This window comes from Eschrichtius robustus, chromosome 8 (assembly GCF_028021215.1).
Source record: "Eschrichtius robustus isolate mEscRob2 chromosome 8, mEscRob2.pri, whole genome shotgun sequence".
Taxonomy (NCBI): Eukaryota; Metazoa; Chordata; class Mammalia; order Artiodactyla; family Eschrichtiidae; genus Eschrichtius; species Eschrichtius robustus.
Window position 1 is genome coordinate 20,409,124 of NC_090831.1, and position 19,912 is coordinate 20,429,035.

At 37.2% G+C, this 19,912-nt stretch overlaps 1 protein-coding gene across 1 annotated transcript in view; it reads left to right on the forward strand.

Annotated features, from left to right (window-relative positions):
* The window catches only part of RELN (reelin), a 523,882-nt gene that overhangs the window by 250,458 nt on the left and 253,512 nt on the right, over nt 1-19,912 (forward strand). Inside the window, exons 5-6 of the mRNA XM_068549918.1 lie at nt 2,622-2,654; nt 5,339-5,417. Coding sequence (XP_068406019.1) covers nt 2,622-2,654; nt 5,339-5,417 — 112 coding nt within the window. The remainder of the gene's footprint in view (nt 1-2,621; nt 2,655-5,338; nt 5,418-19,912) is intronic.

Genomic DNA, 19,912 nt, shown 5'->3' on the forward strand with positions numbered 1-19,912 from the left:
ACAGTTAAAGCACATTTTTTAATTGAAGTATAGTTGATTTACAAAGTTGTATTAGTTTCTGGTGTACAACAGTGATTCAGTTCCATATATATATATATACACACACACACACACACATATATATACATACACACTCTTTTTCAGATTATTTTCCATTATAGGTTATTACAGGATACTGACTATAGTTCCCTGTGCTATACAGTAGGACCTTGTTGTTTATTTTACATATGGTAGTGTTACAGCACATCTTAAGTATTGGAATACTTGGTCTGTATTAAGATCTTTTAAAAAAATAAAATAAATAAATAAATTTATTTATGGTTGTGTTGGGTCTTAATTGCTGCGCGAGGGCTTTCTCTAGTTGCAGCGAGCAGGGGCTACTCTTGGTTGTGTTGTGTGGGCTTCTTATTGTGGTGGCTTCTCTTGTTGCAGAGCACGGCCTCTAGGCATGCGGGCTTCAGTAGTTGTGGCAAGTGGGCTCCATAGTTGTGGCTCACGGGCTCTAGAGCACAGGCTCAGTAGTTGTGGTGCACAGGCTTAGTTGCTCCATGGCATGTGGGATCTTCCCGGACCAGGGCTCGAACCCATGTCCCCTGCATTGGCAGGCGGATTCTTAACCACTGCACCACCAGGAGAGCCCTGTATTAAGATTTTGTAAATTTTACCTTTGAAAACTGGATTCACATATCAAAGTATTCCATACCTACTTAAAGGTCTTCCAATAACTGAGTCAAATATAAAAAAATTATTTTCCTTTAATATCCACACCCACATTAACAAGATTTGTCCATCTTTTTTCAGAAGAGCTGATTTAACTTAGGTACAAAAACATGTCAGTTTGAAAACTATGTCTGTCCAAGTAAATTCATTTACTCTTGTGTCAGCCTAGTATTAACATGGGATTCACAGGGATATTACATAAGTTGAAAAGCAACTCCAAAATTATCAATATCAACAAGAAATTCTTCAAATATTTTTGGAGTTTTTGCAGACAATTTAGAAAATTGTCAATTGCAATTAAAATCTGCATATTGATCATATTAGGAAAATATGTAAGATTATTATTTATGTGTGTGTTGGAGGTTTCAATTTCAACATGAATTCTCTTAAGTTTTCCAACTACCTTGCAAGTAAACTCTTGCTTTCCTTGAGGCTTCAAGTTCAGTTCACTCATATGTAGTGTGATATTAGTGAGGGAACGTGCATCCGTGTGCCTTGTTTTTGTCATTGGTTATTGGATAATTGGCAATTATTCCTTTTGTTTCAAAAAAATCTTAGAGTTAACAGTTCAGTGAATCCTTGTAAAACTCCTCATAACCAATAACCTTTGGCGTAAAACACAAAATCATTAAATTTTTCTTCTGGGTTTTTTTTTTTTTCTTGATTTCTGTAAACTAGTGATGATTCAGAGCATTTGCATGTGTATTCTAACAACTGTATCTATGACACTTTCCACAGAATCTACTTCATAAAACTGAGCAGAAGTATTTTCAATATATATAATATGTTGGTATGCAGCAGTAAGACAAACATCAGTCTCTAGTTTTAAAATGCTCTTAAGTCTGGATTTTTCATCTAACATAACTGAAGCACTGACCATCGTGATAGAAGCTAATTTTTTTAATATCCAGCTGAAGTTCTTCTTTAATGAAAGTAAAAGATTTTAAGTTCTAATTTTTAGATAGTGATTGACAATATTTCATCATAGATTTGGAAGTCCTTTGAGAAAAAAACATAACCAAAGTATTAATTGGCCAGTGTCCCTTATTTCCTGACTCTTATCAGAGTGCCCTTTTGTAAAATGCATATTTGAACACGCACTCCTTTGCTGATAAATGTTCAGGAGATCATCATGCTTCCATGGTAAAATCCAAATTCCTTAACATTCAGTTCCATGATCTTGGCCTCCCAATCTTACCAACTTCACTTTTCCACCCCCTCCTCTTAAACTTCCTTCTAGTCATGCTGAAATTGTTGTGGTTCTTGTAAAAGGCCATTCTCTCTTACCTCTCAATGCCATTTCACTTTCACTCCAGAAAGAAGCACATCTCCCCTCCCTTAACCCCACCTATCTTCCTCCTGCTAGTCTTTCAAAACTCAGCAGCCTCTCCTGACAACCCTCTTCTCCTGGGCAGCCTGGAATTAGTATCCCTCCCTTGTCCCCCTTTTCACCCCAGGACCTCTGAACACTCTCCCATAGCACTTATTACGCTATATTGTAGTTGTCTCCACCAGATGGTAAGCTCTTTGAGGGCAAGGATGGTGCTTTTTGTCTCTATACCTCACACCCACAACAGCCCATGGCATGTAATGGGTGCTCACATCACATTTATATTGTGTGTTTCAAGGGATACCTGACTAAACTTGCATAATAAATAACTGCCCTGTATGTAAGGGGTTCTACTTTTCACTTTGACTTTTAAATATAATGAATAGTGAGTTGGCCACCTTATTTTAGGATGTTAATTGGCATTTTCTTCTTACTCCTCTAAAAAGGTTCTATCTAGCCATTTAATTTGTTTATTATGACTAAGTTTTGTAACTGTGTTTGTGATTATTTATTAATGGATTTTGCTCTTGTTGCTAATCAATCATCTTTCCCTTCTTCTCTCTCGGTCCAGCTCCAACAGAGGCCACTATGCACCCGCATCTAGGTAAGTGTTTGAGACCCCGATGTCACTGACCCTAGTACTAGATCTACTTGTTTCACTTCTTTGCCATGTGAGCAGGTGATACAGAGGTGAGGAAACTCTCTGCCCTCTCTGATTCACTGATCATTCACTGAAATCAGACTCAGGTCTAGATTATGCTTGAACCCGGGACCTCACCTTATAAGGTGATACAGCTGCCCAGCTGGGGCTAATGGAGGGACTTCTGAACCTGTTCGTACATTTATCCTTGGGATCCTGTTGAGTGTGATCTTTTGACACAGTGTTCTAATGCTGAAATTTCCCCAGAGCCCCTACCCATCATAAATAGTAGAGCATGGAGGCAATGGGCAAGGAGCTATGAGTATGGAGGAGTTGAGATTATTTCAGGTCTGAGATATCTGCTCAAAGTAGTATTGGGTTGTAAAAAGAGAAATAATTTGGCCATTTCTTCAAAAATTAAAATGAGGTTGTTTAAATAACTAAATGCTTTTTTTAATGGCACCATGTAAAGTTGCCACCTCTCATTTTTCTCATGATCTTTTCATTCTGCCGTGTACTTAGTGGGCCACAGTTCTTGAGGCAGGGTTGTGTATAGTGGTTAATAGCACAGATTTGAAGCCAAACCAACTGGATTTATCTCACTTCCACCACTTGCTAGCAACATGATATTGGGCAGGTTATTTAACCTCTCTGTGCCTCAGTTTCCTCATCTATAAAATGGAAGTCATAATAGTACCTACCTCCTATGGTTGTTATGAGGATTAAATGAATTCATATTTGTAAAGTATATAGTCAAGGATATAATAATGTTTGTAAAGAAATAAATACATGAACAAATAACCATAGAGGCTTACCCGTGCCTTTGTAAAAATATCTCTAGAAAGCAAATAACCTTTAAGAGTTAAATTTCTCATAGGTGACAGTGAAGACTTATTTTAAAAGCAGTTTCCTACACACACTATTTAATAAAAATGAAAAGAAGTCATCCTAGCTGGCTCCAGCTTTTTCAGATGTCTCTCACTGTGGGACTTGCAGATGGGTCAGTATTTGTCTCTTGGGCTTTCTCTTTCAACCTGTAAACCCAATTAATTTATTTTTCTCTTTGGAAAATCTGCCTTGAGAAGCTCTACTTTTATGTAATGCTACAGCTTGGGGCTCCTCTTCTTTGGCAGATGAACGCAAGCACTTAGAAGCATGCCTTCTAGCAGCCGAGGCAGGCTGGTGACCCGCAGTGGCCCAGCTGAGCCTCGACCAGGTTAGGTATTTGAGAGAGCGGTACCCTGTAGGCATTTCAGACACTGCATCTAATTGCTCAGAGGAGTCATTAAATCACTCCCACGCACAGAAGACATCACGGTGTTCTCTCCAGTGTAAATCCATATTCTCCCTATTGTCAGGCCTAAGGCTTCGAGTCTGAACAGCCATTTCTCTCAATACATGCTGATTCACTGGTTTCCCAGACTTCGTTATGTGCTTACCTGCTGGCATACCCGGTATAAAGAGGGTGAGGATGGCTGCAGGTGGCAAAGAGAATTTAGAAGTGTGCTTCCTGATATTTGGAGGTGATTTTAATTACCCAGTGATTTCAGTGAATTATATTCAAGTGAGCCCCCCAAAAAAGGGTAAAATGTCACTTTTGAAAAAAATAAAAAATTTTGGTTATGTTTTATTAATCAAATCATATGATTTTAATTTTCCCGAAAAGCATGTGTAGACTAGTCCTAACAAATTTATACAGACCCAGAGAATTTATATTAGCTGAAACAAATTTCCCAAGCAAACCATGGGAATCAGATGAGGAGGTTTTTTGAGCACTAAATTCATTTTTTAACAACTCGAGTAGAAATAATTATCATTCCTCATACAACCTTAAAAATGAGCCTACTTACATGGTAGTTGGTCATGAAATTGTTTTTACTTGTCCACCCTCTATTCAGTGGAAATATCACATACTCCACAGTTTATGAAAACATTCTTTGCTTTTGGCATGACCCGAGTTCTTCTGTAGCTTAAAAATAAGTATTTAATACAATCTCAAGTGTAACGATAATATATATAAGACTATGGATGGTTCCCTGGCATTCTTCCTGACTTCTAACATGACTTTATTTGGGAGTTTTACTTATTCATGTAGATAATTTCTCCTGTGCAGCTCTAAGGGGAAAAAATGTTAACAATTTGAAACACATTAAGTAAACAATGAGTGAATATAGGGAATGAGAGAAAGCAAGCCAGGGCAAGAGGGACAGTAGGAAAGAGAAGAGGAAATGGGTTAGTAAATACCAGCAATGTTAGCTGACAATAAATAGTCACAATGTTCTGTTCCCTTCAATGCTCTAAAATGAGTTAGACACTGACCTTGTTCTGGGTGTGTCGAGCTATGAGGGGCAAGTCTTGGGTGACATCTCCTTGTAGGTTAGTGCTGACCTTGGTCTTCGCACCTCTGCAGCCTGGTGACACCTTGGTAGGGTTCTCTTTGGGGGCTCTGGTTTCCAGACTTCTAAACAACAGAGTTACTCTTTCACTTAGTAGTTTAGGGACAAAGCAAATATAATCATCTGCTCATTTAAAATCCAGTTGTAATTTAAAATACTGTTATTCCTCATAAATGCAGCATGTTGACTCTTTTGTGTAGCTAAATCTATTGTTTAGTATAATCCTTTTCTAAATTTTTGTTCTTCTTTTAGCTGAAATTCATAGCGACAGTATTATCCTACGAGATGACTTTGACTCCTACCACCAAAAGGAATTGAATCCAAACATATGGTAAGTTATAGGAACATGCCTCGCTTTGGTCTGTATAATGCAAAAAAATTTTTTTTAATTAAAAAAATGATTCTGACTGCTCCTTTGGAGTAGTTACATAAAATGAAATTGCTCTTTAGCTCTAAGGTATCAGTGAGAATTGTTCAACTAGGGAACTGGGCTTACTGTCGCCAGCAGAATGTCTTATTTTTTTTTTTTTTCCAATTCAGCATGATGATTTTATTTTATTTTTTTTTAACATCTTTATTGGAGTATAATTGCTTTACAATGGTGTGTTAGTTTCTGCTTTAAAACAAAGTGAATCAGCTATACATATACATATATCCCCATATCTCCTCCCTCTTGCGTCTCCCTCCCACCCTCCCTATCCCACCCCTCTAGGTGGTCACAAAGCACCTAGCTGAAGAATGTCTATTTCTTGACTTCTTTAAGAACTGAATCTAGTTGCCCCTCAAAGCCATGCGTGTGATCAGTTGTTTTTTTTTCAGTTGTACAAGTTCTTTACATAGAAAACATTATGCTTTACGATGTCTAATAATTGCATTTTGCCAAACGAAAGAAGGGAAATGGTTTATCTGAAAATGATAGATGATTTGAGTCACACTTCCAAATAACTTCTATGTTATTGGGTTACCTCATTTATACTCCAGTCTTTCCTTCCAAGACTGTTTAGGGGCAACACCATGGGATTTTGGAGGGCAAAGAAATAATGAACCAAAATGCATTCATTAGAAACTTGTTGAACACATAAATGGATGCACGAATTTGTTGGCAGTTTGTTGTATTTTTGCTGATTTTGGAGAAATGCGTCTATCCTCCCAGACCTATAGTCTGCGTAATTTGAGAGAATATATGAATGTGGATTTTCTGTGGTGCTAAATGTTTTTGTGTACATGATTAAGAGTTAAGATAAATTAGAAACTCTAATGTAATCAAGTTGCAACCAGAATCCAAGCAATACTCAAGACTAGAAAGAGAATAAAACCATTTCATTCTCAAATGTCAGAGTATGATATTCATTTGCTTTTCCTTATTTTCATTGTTCAACAAATATCAAGCAGTAATTATTTTATTTTATATAGTACATTAAAAAGGGATGTGGTTCCTTCTCTCAAATAGCTTATAGTTCTGTAGAGGAGACACTAAAAACATATTTTTAAAAAGCTTGTAATCCAGGATAGAAATCCTTAAGTGTAATAGAGGATTACAAATAGCATACTGCAGTTCTGAAAAAGGAGGGATGACTCTGGTGAGAGTTTCTTGGAGAAAGTGGTCCTTGACCTGACAGTTGAAGATGACATACAGATTTAGAGAGTGTTGGTGCTTAAATATAGACAGAGAAACTTTTTATATCTTTTCTAGAAAGAAATATAGATCTAGAGAATGTAAATACACAAAAAAATCAGACTAGACAGAGATATAAAGTCTTAAAATTGATATGCCATTTAAAGAAATAATTTATCAACAAAATTTCACTTCCCTCTGAACATATCCTAAATATAAATTTCCTAAAATAAATTGAAAATCTTTTTTAAGAAAATGCCAAAAAAAAAAAAAAAAAAAAGAATTTTCTAAGCATTAGTTTTACCCAAGAAAAATTCTCTAGTTCTCCTCACTTTTGGCTTTTTTATATCCCATTAGTATAAATGTTATCAGATGATTGTTTCTTTCAAGGCAAGTTCATTTCTGTCAAGCTAATTCATTTTCTTCAGTGGGTTTTCTTGACAAATACAAAATGTGACTTTTATGTGGTCCAAATTCTGCTGTTTTTAAAATCAATAAAACATGATTGATTTTGCTTCACCCATTTTCATGACTTATCTGATAGATGCTTTCTTGACCGAAGTTATGGATTTTATGTCCCTTTTACTTAAGCTATGGTTTTTCTTAATGTTTTAAAAAACCTTTTATTAACTTTAAAAAGCCACATACTTCTGTCTTCTATCAAATGTGCTTCAGAGTAATTTTACTTTATCCCTTATTGCCCACAATCTCGTTCATCTAGCCTCTTTAAGATTAAAAAAACAAAACAAAACAAAACAAAAAACAAACAAACAGAAAAAACCATGAAGCTCTCATCATTTGAGCTTTGTTAAACAAAGGTGGCAGGGGTTTTGAGATCAGGCAGGTCTGGTTTGACTCTTGAGCTAACCACTTGCCAGCTGGGTATCTGAGAAAAGCAAAAAGCTTGCTTTACCACTCTGAGCTCTGTTTCCTTGTCAGTAACAGTGAGCCAAATACTGTCGTAACAGCATTGTTTTAAAGTCTGATGAGCCTGAAAAGGTCTGGCACCTCGCCTGGTGTGTTGACGCTGCTCAGTACAAATCAGTTCCCTCCCCGCCTCTCTTACTCTCTCTCTCTCCTTCCCTGCCTTTCTGTCTTCTTCCCTCCCTCGCTCCCTCCCTTCTTTCCTTTCTTTCTTCCTCCTGTGGAATATCTGCACATTGGTCTACGTGGCTCCCCGTAAGCCCAGATATGACCCCAAATCATTATTATTAAAATACTCTTCAGCCAATTTATGTAAATGAGTCCCCAAGTCTTCCCTCACTGTATTTGGATGAAAAACAGACTTCAAATCAAATATATCTGTATTATATAATATATGGAATATATATTAATGAAAATATAGCAGAGTCATAGAGAAAATGAGGGTATTAGATGCTTAAGCCCCCTTAAGATAGACATAAGCTCCCTAAAGTTAGAAACAAATACAATCAAATATTCCAGTGAAATATTTCCAATAAAGTAACAAAGTCCTATGTTGTTTTGGAATCTCATAGGCAGTTTTCACTTTCCTGACATCTCTGTTCTCTTGGTATACATATTGACATGTGAGTTTTGTCCCTTATGATATTGTCTTTGATTTTTTTACCCCATGGAATTAGAAACCACTGGGCAGCTTTGTGGCAACTGAAAAGGAGAATCCTTGCTGACAACTTATAACTCTTTGCCACTACCACTCACCACCAGATAGAAAGAAGCATGAGGCCTGGTGTGCTGCTTTTGGACAAATTCCCGAGACTCGATAATCACTCAATAATTTGCCACAAGAGCAAAACATGCTTTTATGAGCATATTTCTTCCATGGAATTTGAAAAGCATCATATGCATTATTTAACTTGTAATTTTTAAGGACAAGCAAAAGGAGAAATTATGAAACTAAAGTCCCGTCTGTGCAATGATGGGGAGAGAGATCAGTTTAACAGTTAATCACTCACAGCTTATTTGCTTCCATTGACTTCATCTCATGAAATCAACTTTTTTTCCACTTCATTTCATGTAACTTTTGATATCCAAATTTCTTATCTTCTGTACAAATGACTGTACACAAAAAACAAGGAACATAAAACGATACTAGTATTATTATGAATGAACGTAACAACCAAGTTATTATTCCAAGTGTATGACGGCAGTTGGAATAGAGCCAAGAAAGTTTTTTACACCAATTCAATATTGAATGTACTGTCTCTCTGCTTAGTTTAAATATTAGATTTGATTTAAAAATTAAATGTACTTGGTGAAAAGTTCAATAATATTAAAACATAATAAAAGTAAACCTTCCTACACTAGATCTATATTCCCTCCCTCTAGAGGCATCAACTGTTACCAGTTTCTGCCAGTCCTTCCAGAAATTGTTTAGGCTTACGCAGGTGTCACCGTTATGAATTCTGTCTACAAACTTGGGTATCAGAGAAATAAAACTTTATTTTTTTTATAATCCAACTTAATTTCTTTTCACTGTCCCCCTTTTACCAGTGGTGAAAACTTTAATTTCAGTCAACTTTGGCTTGCCCTCTCCCATTTTTCTGGTGTTGTAGTGAAGTCTCAGAGAGCTTATTAGTTCAAAAGCAAGGGGTAGGGTGGGGATGCACCTCTGGTCCCCCAGTCCTCTGTTCCTGCAGGTGCTCACTGAGTCTTCCCTATCTCATCCAGTTTTTGGTGACTGGTCCACACAGGTAGCCTTCGCAACTGTCCTAACCACTCCTTCACGGCAATTGCTCTGTTTTGAGCCCTGCTTGAGGGCATGAAAACCTCTGCTGCTCCTGGGCCTGGACTGTGGGTGTCTTTGAGATGCTCTGATGTGCTCTCATGCCGCTATGGTCCTTCTGCCTGCCTGAGATGTAGAGTATAGGATCCTTCTGCTCTTTGCCCCCCAGATCTCTTTGGGGCTCTGCCAGAGAAGTGACCTTTTATCTCCCATTCTCTCAGCCGCTTCTCATTGCTTTGTTTGAATGAAAGATGAGAAGTAAAGTTACAAATGAAGACAACAGCAAAACCCCTTCATGGGAATATAGTGGCGTCTTAGGCTTGATGAGAGTGAGGCTTCTCCACTTTAACTTTGCCCTGATGCTGGGCTGCATGCAGGTTGACCTCTGAACCACAATAGTAACTTCTTCTGTTCAAATGTGCCATTGAACCCAAGGGGGTGAGAGAGAGTGTGGATGGAGCCACACCGACTTATCAGCACTACTGACAATTCTCCATTATCAAGTGTGTTCAGTGTGATTACACTCCTGAAGATGGAGGGGGATCGATAGGGTCTTGTTCCTATAGAGACAGCCCTACAACCAAAAAGAAAAAAAGGTAGGAAGAGAAACCTCATATAACTAAATTTAGAAGGAAAGTAAGAACCTACAAATACGCTCTATCTCAACATTTCATTTAAGCATCTACTACTTGTGTCTCAACTACATTTTTATAGTTTTTAAAAAATCTTTATTGAATTTGTTATAATATTCCCTTTGTTTTTTTCATGTTTTGGTTTTTTGGCCCCAAGGCATGTGGGATCTTAGCTCCCGACCAGGGATTGAACCTGGACCCCTTGCACTGGAAGGCGAAATCCCAACCACTGGACTGTCAGGGAAGCCCCCATAGTTTCTTTTTATGTATTAACTATTTTAGTATGATATAAACACTGCCAGTATTCCATATGAATGGAGAGAAATCTTGATTTTTTTTATTAAAAAGAAATACACCTAATAGCCCAAAACTGGGAACATCCCAGGTACCCATAAACAGGAGAATGGATAAACAATGATACATCCATTCAGTGGCCTACTACTCAGCAATAAAAAGGAATGAATTATTGATAGTTGAAACAACATGGTTGGATTTTAAAAATATTATGTTCAATGAAAGAAGGCAGACCCAAAATAGTTCTTACTGTATGATTTCACTTATATGAAATCTAGAATAGACAAAATTATCTAAAGTGCTAGAAATTAGATTAGTGATTGTTTCAGAGATGGGGAATTGACTGGCAAGGGGCATGAGGAACTTTCTGGGGTGATTAATACATTATATATAATCTTGAGGGAACATGGGTTACATAGATGTATACCTTTGTCAAAACTTGAGATCCATATATTGCACTGTGTGCAAATCTACCTCAGTAAAAAATTTCAGGGCCTTCCCTGGTGGCGCAATGGTTAAGAATCTGCCTGCCAATGCAGGGGACACGGATTTGAACCCTGGTCCAGGAAGATCCCACATGCCACGGAGCAACTAAGCCCATGTGCCACAACTACAAAGCCTCGCTCTACAGCCCGCGAGCCACAACCACTGAGCCCATGCACCACAACTGCTGAAGCCCGCGCCTAGAACCCATGCTCCACAACAAGAGAAGCCACCGCAATGAGAAGCCCACGCACCGCAACGAAGAGTAGCCCCCTCTTGCCCTTCAAGAAAGCCTGCACACAGCAACGAAGACCCAACATAGCCAAAAAATAAAATAAATAAATTTTAAAAAATTTCAACAGTAATAAAAAAACAGGGAGAAGAGTTAAGAAATAGGAGACATTTCTGATTCATAACTTGGGTTAAAAAGAGTTCAAAGAGAGGGAGGGAGAGAGTTAAAGGAACTAAAAAAGTGAATGAATTTTTTAAAACATTTTAAGTTTTCTTAAGAGGTGTCTTTACTCTCTAAGCACTTACAAAGTCTAGAAGGAATCTTTGTTTTGCTTAACAGATTATCCCTTTAATGCTTGTTTTGTGAAGATCACAGAAGGCATCCAGAGCTATAAGATCACTAGGCTCTGATGTTCTAGTGGGAAATGTGCGACTGTTAGAAAACATGATGACAAATAGCAACTAGAAGACAACAGATGTTTCCCCTCCAGCACAATAATAATAGCAGAGATGTTCTATTCAGCAGAGATCAGGGAAGAACAAGAGCCACTCGTCAGAAGAAGCATCTTAGATGAATAAGCTGTGATGCCGACAGGGATATGAGACATCAAGAAAAAGGACACAAATGAAGTTGTCTCAGATCCTATGGCAAATGAAGACGTCTGTCAATTGGCTTATCATACAGAAAGCCCCACAATTTACAGCCAAGGAAGCTAAAGCTGTGGCTGGCATTGCATAGGGTTGCTTGAATCAAGAAAAGACTAGGACATTTCCATTTTTATATGTAAAAGATCATACTACAGGACTAGAGAAATTGAGATCACAGACTCTGCTGCATGTAATATTTTCTTGAAAATACAAATTTATTGGAGAAATTATTCAGAAATGGAGCAAAAAGTTTGGTGAATTGGCTTATTAAAGTTTATTTGCTTTGAGAAAAATAATTATCTGAACAAAGACTCTAAAAAGACTGAAATTTTAGTTTGGAGGTGAGTTATTCTGGCTGGAGCTTTATTTATTCAGTGATTAGTAGATTAGCCCATAAGAGAAAACAAGTCAAGTGAAGAGTAAAACTACTTCAGAGTTCCTTAGTATCTTGGAGCCCCCATTGAGAACTACAGCAGAGGGAACTCCATTTAGTAGCCAAGTATGAGAACCACAATGTAAATGGAGTTTCCAGGTAATCAGAACAAAGTATTAATAAGTCTGATGAACAATGTCACTGGGAAAAAACTGGATAAAAGTGCATCCACTTTGCTCAATGTCCACCAGGCCAATGGGGAGTAAGACTTGGAAGACAGTGTTGGGTGAAGGGGAGCACTGACCATGGGCATCAAAGGCGCCACATCACTGCTGAAGGATGTCCAAGGGATTTTTTTTGTAATGATGATCACTTGGAAGACATATCACTTAATAGGCTTACCCATGTAACATGGAACATACACCTTACAAGTTTTCAAGACCAGGTGACTACGGGAGATCGTGAGTAGGTGAGAAAAGTCTGGCAAAATAAATATTTTATCGGATGACACACCTTTGCCAGAACTTCTAATATATCACTGTATTTTGGGGTTGTGGAATTATAATTTGATTTTTAGGGTTTAATGGTCCAATATTCTGATCTTACGTGCATCTTTTTCTTCTTTTTCTCTCATCTTTTCCCTCTTGACTTCACCTTTTTCTACTATCTCTCACTCTCTCTTCTCTTTTGTTAATAACTTTTTTCTCTTATTATTAAACTCTCCTCTAACCTTCGTCTCTTGCTTCCTCCCCCTCCTTCCTCTTACCATGATGTAATTGCTCTGGGGAAAACTTCATCTACAATAGAAAGGTTAACCAGGAGGTGTCCTACTAATAAAATAAGGTGTGAATCTGGAGGCTTATTATTTCCTTCTTTAATCTCTGTTTTATATGACAGAAATAAGAACTCACTCAATGGAATTAAATGCCAAGTACATTTGAAACAAGTGAGAAAATATTTCCTCAAGCAGTATGTAGTGGAATTCAGCATAGTAGGAGGTCAGAATATTGCATGCAGTAGTAGGGTGTAGATGGGTTATTTTTAATACAAATAATATTTGCCATTATACCTCTTAGCAAAGGTGAGATCAAATTTTTAAACTCCCTGGTGAAATAAGAAGAGTTCTCTTACCTTCCTCAGTGAGAAGTAATGAGAAAGAATGAGCTATAAATGGAGTTTGTTATTTTCACATTTAGAGCATGTGTTAGCTCCTTAGAAAAAAGGCATGACATCATTGAAGGTGATATTATTCTCAGTCTTATAGAGTGAACTTTCCTTGCTGTTTTTCTAAAAATATTCCACATTTACAAAGAGAAGAGGATTTTATGAGGGTTTTTTTTTAAGCTTGATCTTTCACAAGTAAATAGTCATACCTTTTTACTATAAAACATTGTCTCTTTGCTATCAAATATGGTCAAAAGTTGAGTGTTCTGCTTGTTGAGGTTTTTTTTTTTTTAATTTTTATTGGAGTATAGTTGATTCCTTGTTGAGGTTTGAGTGGAAATTACAAGAAGCTCCGACGTCTCCAGAAGAAGTCAGCTGACTGCCCAGCTTCCACAGGGCTAGCAGGGTCCTATTTACTTTGGTGGATTCACCAGTCCCTGATCTGGCCTTGTTGTGCAAGCCCACACATCAGATGGTGTCAGCACATGCAGTGTGAGCTGTAACTGGGGGAAGAGACTTGTTGTCTTTGGGTCAGGAAATTATAAGAGATTTCTCTTTTCTCTTTCCATTTTTAATGTACTTTTTATAATCAGATCAAATATTAAAATTATTTTAATATCTCTGTTCAGAAATGCCGGTGAATAGACAATTCCGACTCATAGAATACCAGACACTGAATCCTTCAGAGGCAATAAATTATGGCTAGATAATACGATGTCCTCGGTCTTGGGGACAAATGGCATGTATCTCAAATGAGAATTTGATGATAACTGATTGTCACTGAGTTTCCAGGTGATTAACTTGTTTCAGCAGAGTGACTGACTAAAGGCTGAGTGATTTCACTCTGATCTAAAAAGAAGAATGAGCTGCGTAATGAGACTGCTCTTGAGAAAATAATATTTTAGTTATTTATTTACTGTTATCAGGATGATGTTACCACCAACCATTCATAAATCTATGGTTGTGCGAAGGAGCCCAATTTTCTCATTAATCCTCCTCCTCTTTCCTGTGTCCTGAAAGTCCTGTGTGAGTCACTGCAGGACATGGGGACTGCAGGGAACTCCAGGGACATTTCACTCCAGCTTCCTCTGTGCCTCCTGAACAGGGGCTTTGGTGTGTCTTCCAGCCTATTAATTTTAAAGTCATGATTAAAAACAGAATTATACCTTCAGAAGTGTGCTCTCTACAGCACAAATGCACATTGCATATAACTCCTAAACAGAAACAGCCACCTAAATGATGAAAAACAAAGACAGAGAATTGACACCACAATAACAAGTTTCAAACTGCCAAGGAGCTTGTTAGAGTGAAAAACAAATCTTGGTTCAAAGCATTTCTTTTTGCTTTATGTTTCCAGTTGGACCCTAGATGTGTTGGTCAACAAGTACCTGCCTTCATCCTTACTGATTCCTTTATGTTTTTGTTAGTGAAAAAAAGGTAGTGTGATAGTATGTATATAAAATAGGGATGAATTATGTAAGGATGTACATAACCAAAGCAATATTGAATTTGATGATGTACTTTAGTCCAGTGAATTCATTCTGAACATTTTCTGTGAAGTCCATGGCATTTCTCTTATTTTTGTACATTTTCATTAGCAAAGCAAAATCCCTTATCCTATAAATGAAAAAAAGAACTTTTAAGAAAAGACATTGTAACTCTTCCAGATAAACTCTGACAGTAAAAATGATGACAAACATTTTTGAAATGCACATGAGTTTTGTAGAATTGGAGTTCTTTTCTCTTCTTGGCTGCATTAGAGTAGAGTAGGAAGGATATTGGACAAGGAGTCAGGGAATCTAGCCTCTAGTCCTGTTCTGTCATTTGTAAAATGAGGGGGTGATGAGACCCGGTGATACTTCAGATGCCCTCTAACTCGGACGACCAGTGATCTGTGAACTGTAGTAATAGATGAGATTCATGTGGTACCTAAGCGTGTGATAAATAGGTTCAGAGAGGGCTCAATATATTCAGGCTTTGCCTGGTCTTCGGGGATAGCAAGCATTTCCCTTAAATTGTCTGTTAATCATACTGTTCATGGCAGATTATATTTTGAGGTGGGCGATTCGTATGATGTGCTTTGGTATTTGTCAGATTCTTATGTTCTGTTTTTCATATTGAGAAAAAGAAAAAGAGGGGGAAAGTTTTCTTAGATTAGAGAAATATTCGGTATTACTTTTACTCTTAAGCAGAGAAGCAATTCATTTCTAATCCTTAGCCTGGGAGGTCACATTCCTTTTTAAATTGAAAAATAAAAGTCTATTTAACTGGGATTATTTAAAACTTCTTCTTCCCACCAATCTCTGAAGAATATGTTACCTAACTTTACAGAGCCCATCCTTTTCTTGAGAAAATTCAGCTGGGAGACCACAGTTTAAATGTTAGAAATAAATAGCACTTTTTTTTTGCTCCAAGCCTAAAGAAAATTGGACTGCTCGTTATCCAGCAAATTGAGCCCTTATTCTTAGGAACAACTCATAAGGGAAGAGTAGAATTTTAGACTACTAGTATTATTCACAGAGAGCACCCATTGGGGTTAGGTACCTAACCCTCCTCAACCAAGTTAACTTGTTAGACACGGGCATTCTGAGAAAGACAGGAGGGAAGAACTCAGGCACTCAGAGCACTTAGGCATTGCTTTAGATTCTGGGATGAGCCAAGAATTTCTCTTCTTGAAATTTGGATGCTTATTTACATCTGTAGGTTTTTAAAACTTACCTTGTTTTTCTGACATGGATCACTATTTCCTTCTGGGAAGCCATGACTCCTAGTTGCCCTTTGTACTATTTGGCCTCCATCAGAGTCATTGTGTTCATCATGAGTTTGTGATTTTTCTTTTCCTTTACGATGATGGCATTCATGTAAGTGGTTGTACAATGCTCAACTTTAATGGTAGAAAAAATATTAGGAAGGTCATATTATAGACTCACTGTTACAAAAGTCACCTTGATGGGCAGCACAAAAATGTTAGCATTGTTAGGGACATGAACGGAAATGAACCCACTGCCAATAGTCATGGAAAAGTATGCAGGGATAGCCTCAGATTGATACACACTGAAGGGTCACAATGATAGCTGGAGCTTTCCAGAAACCAGACTAAGGATATAGTTGTTCCCCAGGGATCCATTCTTGGACCTCTACTTTTCTCACTTAGTATATCCTCCCCTCTCCCCCTGGCCCCCAGTAATATGCACTCCTATGATTTCAACCATATCTTAAATTGTCCTGTCAGTGCTGATCTCCTTTCCCTGAAGTTCAAATACATGTAATCATTGTCAGCTGCTCATCTCCAATTGTCAGCATAACCAGAAGAGCAGTCAGTTTCCAAGCCCTGTAATTCCCTAGAGTTGAGCTGTCCAGTATGGTAGCCACTAGTCACATGCAGCTATTAATCACCTGAACTGTGGTTAGTCTGAATTGGGATGTGCTGTAAGTGTAAATACACCCCATAATTTGAAGACTTTTTATGAAAAAAGAATGTAAACTATATCATTAATAATTTTGTCTAATTACATGTTAAAATATAATTTGAGTATACTGGGTTAAATAAAACATATTATTAAACTTAATTTCACCTATCCTTTTTTATTTTTAATGTAGCCATTAGAAAGTTGAAAATTACATATGTGGATCATATTATGTTTCTATTAAAAAGTGATACTCTTTTCTTCATCTTCACCTTCTTTCAAGGCACTGTTGTGTCCTACTTGTGTTATATCAACAGTCCAGTCTTTTCTACCGCTAATCCATTATTTGCTAGAGTAATTTTCCTAAAAGTTGGATCGTATCATGACTTTGGAAACAGAATAGTAGGAGTTTGAATCCCAGTTCTATAATTTTCAATCTGCGTAACCTTGGACAATCATTTAATGTCTCTAAATCTCAGTTTTAGCATCCTCTAAATGTGGACAAAAATAAAGGTGGGGTATATGAATTAATTGAGGCATTGTTTGTAGAGTTCCAAGTGCAGTATCTATCACTTGGTAAATGGCGCATGAGACCTTCCATGAACTGGCTGCCACTTTCCAGCCCCATCCTTTGCCACCCTCTTCATGTACCAGTGTGGTTCCAGGCACACTAACACACTGAAGTAGCAGTTTTACTTGTATCATAATCTCTGCATTCCTTGTGCCCTGTGACACCATCACCTTTCTTCTTTGATTAACTCCTGTTTCTCATTCAGGACCAGTTCTGGGACCACCTCCTTTGGGAGCTTTCCCTTTACTTCCTTAGTCTAAGTTAGGTACCATCACAGCCAGTGCGTACTCCTGTTATAAGGAGTGAGGAGCTATGGAAAACGTGATGGGTGTTGGAATTAGCAAGTCCTGGGTCCAAATTGCCAGTCTGTCAACTTCACAGCTGTAGGATTCGAGCAAATGCTTAACTTCTTTGAAGCTCAGTTTTCTTATTAGTAAGGCGAGGACACTGATAACTATCTTATAGAGAAGTTGAGAGATTCAAATAGGCTTTAGAATATCTGGCACATAATAGGATGCAGTAAATAGCTATCATTGCATTGGCACCCTGTATTTTAATTGTGTGCTTGTTTCCCTGCCTTTCCTTCTGGAGTGTAAACTCCTGGAAGAAAATAATACTGTTTTTTGTTTTGGTCTTTGTACCACTAAAGCTCATCATAGTGCCTATAGGTTCTCAACATAAGGTTGTTAATTGTAAGAATGAATTAATGAATGATAAATGAATAAATAACACCATCGGCAGCTAAGAGTGGGTTGGATTTGACCACCCAGAGGGATGTGCTTTCAAAATAAATTACAATAAATTATGTTGACAAACCCAGACATACTGTGAGAAGTTCAAGCAAAGGACATTTAAAAGACCTTGACAAGAAGCTAACGGATTTGTTTCATCAATCCTTGGTGAAGCCATTGTACCTCCAGGTAGCAACAACTCCGTGAATAATAGCCGGTAATTCTAAATCTTTAAGTTTCAACAGGGTACCAGTGCCTTTGTAATTTTATTTTAAGTTTCTGGAGCTATACAGCACAACAAAGAAAGGTCCAGAGGGGTTTTTGAGCCAAATGGGGAGAAGGCTGTATGTGATTGCCTTTTTCTTGTGTTTATTGTTTTTTTAACTCCTGTTATTCCACAAAATAGAAGTGGTTCTCCAAACACATCAAACATCTGTGGTCTATTCAGTGGTTCCCGAGTGCCAGGCTGTAGGCTACCTATGCTAGAATCACCTTTAAACAATATACAGATATCTAGGCTGCACATGAATCCTATTTAATCAAAACTGTGGGTGATGGAGACTTGTAATACATGTATTTATACAGATACAGTTTTTCTGATATACAATTGATTTGGGGAGTGCTGATCAATATTTATAGACAGAATGATTGCTATGAGAATTCAAATATCAGACCTCGGACTTCACATCAACAATGATGCTTTTAGTTTAGAATCACTGGAGGAAAATGGCAGATAGTCATTGTGAGGGTTGAACAATCTTTTAATTTCTCTCTGTCAAAGCTTATATTTCTTTTGAGCCATTTGACAATGCCTTGGAGGCCAAATAATCCTCATGTATCAATAAGTAAGAAGCACACTGTAATTTCAGTGCTACTGCTCTGTACTTTTATCATAATCACACTCCTTGGGAAAAATTAATGTATAGTTTTAAGAATAGAATAATAGTAGTAAGAAGTTCATGTAGTAGGTTCCCTGTGGGGAAAAACAACTAATATACATGTTCTGGATGAAAATGGTAGAAATCCATAATAATAATAATAATAGCTAACACTTATGCTAACGCTTACATCATGATTGCTCTATTTGAAGTATGCCAGGCTCTATTTGAAATGCTTTAGATCTCAGGCCTTAATAATAGTTCTGTTTATGAAGTTGCCTTATACTTATTCACTCATTCAACACATATTTATGGAATACAACATGCCAGGCATAAAATGGTGAACAAGAGACATATTTGTTGCCCTTATGAAGCTACTACTATGCCTCTTCTAATGTCAAGGACATTTTATTAGAATCTTGCTTCACAGTAATCAAGAGAAGATTTAAATCTCCTACTAAGATTTGAAGTACTACCTTTTAAAATTCCATATCAGAAGTTGTTCTCTGTTTATTCTTAAAAAAGCAAAGCTTTTTCACATTGTTGATCTCCTTTGTATAGGAACACAGCTCAAAAGATTAGAATAATTTATTCCATGCAATACACATATAGGAAATAATTCTATTTTTTTGCCACGTTTTTACTTACTTATTGTGCTTCTGCCTCTTGGCTTTATGGGCTACCTGGTATCTTTTCACACTTTTGTCGTCTTCCTATTTGAATAGGACTTCCTGCTCCCTTTTTTCTCTGAGATTAGCAAACAGCTGAAAGGGCCTGATACAATGATCTTCAAAAACAAAGGGCATGGTGCCCTTTCCATAATGTTTGGCACCTAGAATGTGAAAGTCTTTGAAAATGTCCTTTCTGCATGAAATACAGCTCTCATGTGCTTTGAGGTTCAGACTGAGGAAACATAATTCTTTCTTTGTACATGTAATGATTCTAGGTTGAAGTATCATGATGCAAATCATTGTCAATGTTATTGTAAATATGCAAAGTCAAATCCAGAATATTCATATTGTCAATTTATACTGAAGACATGAATATATTTATTTTTGAGATTCTGTTCTAAGGTTTTATTAGCCACTTCACTTT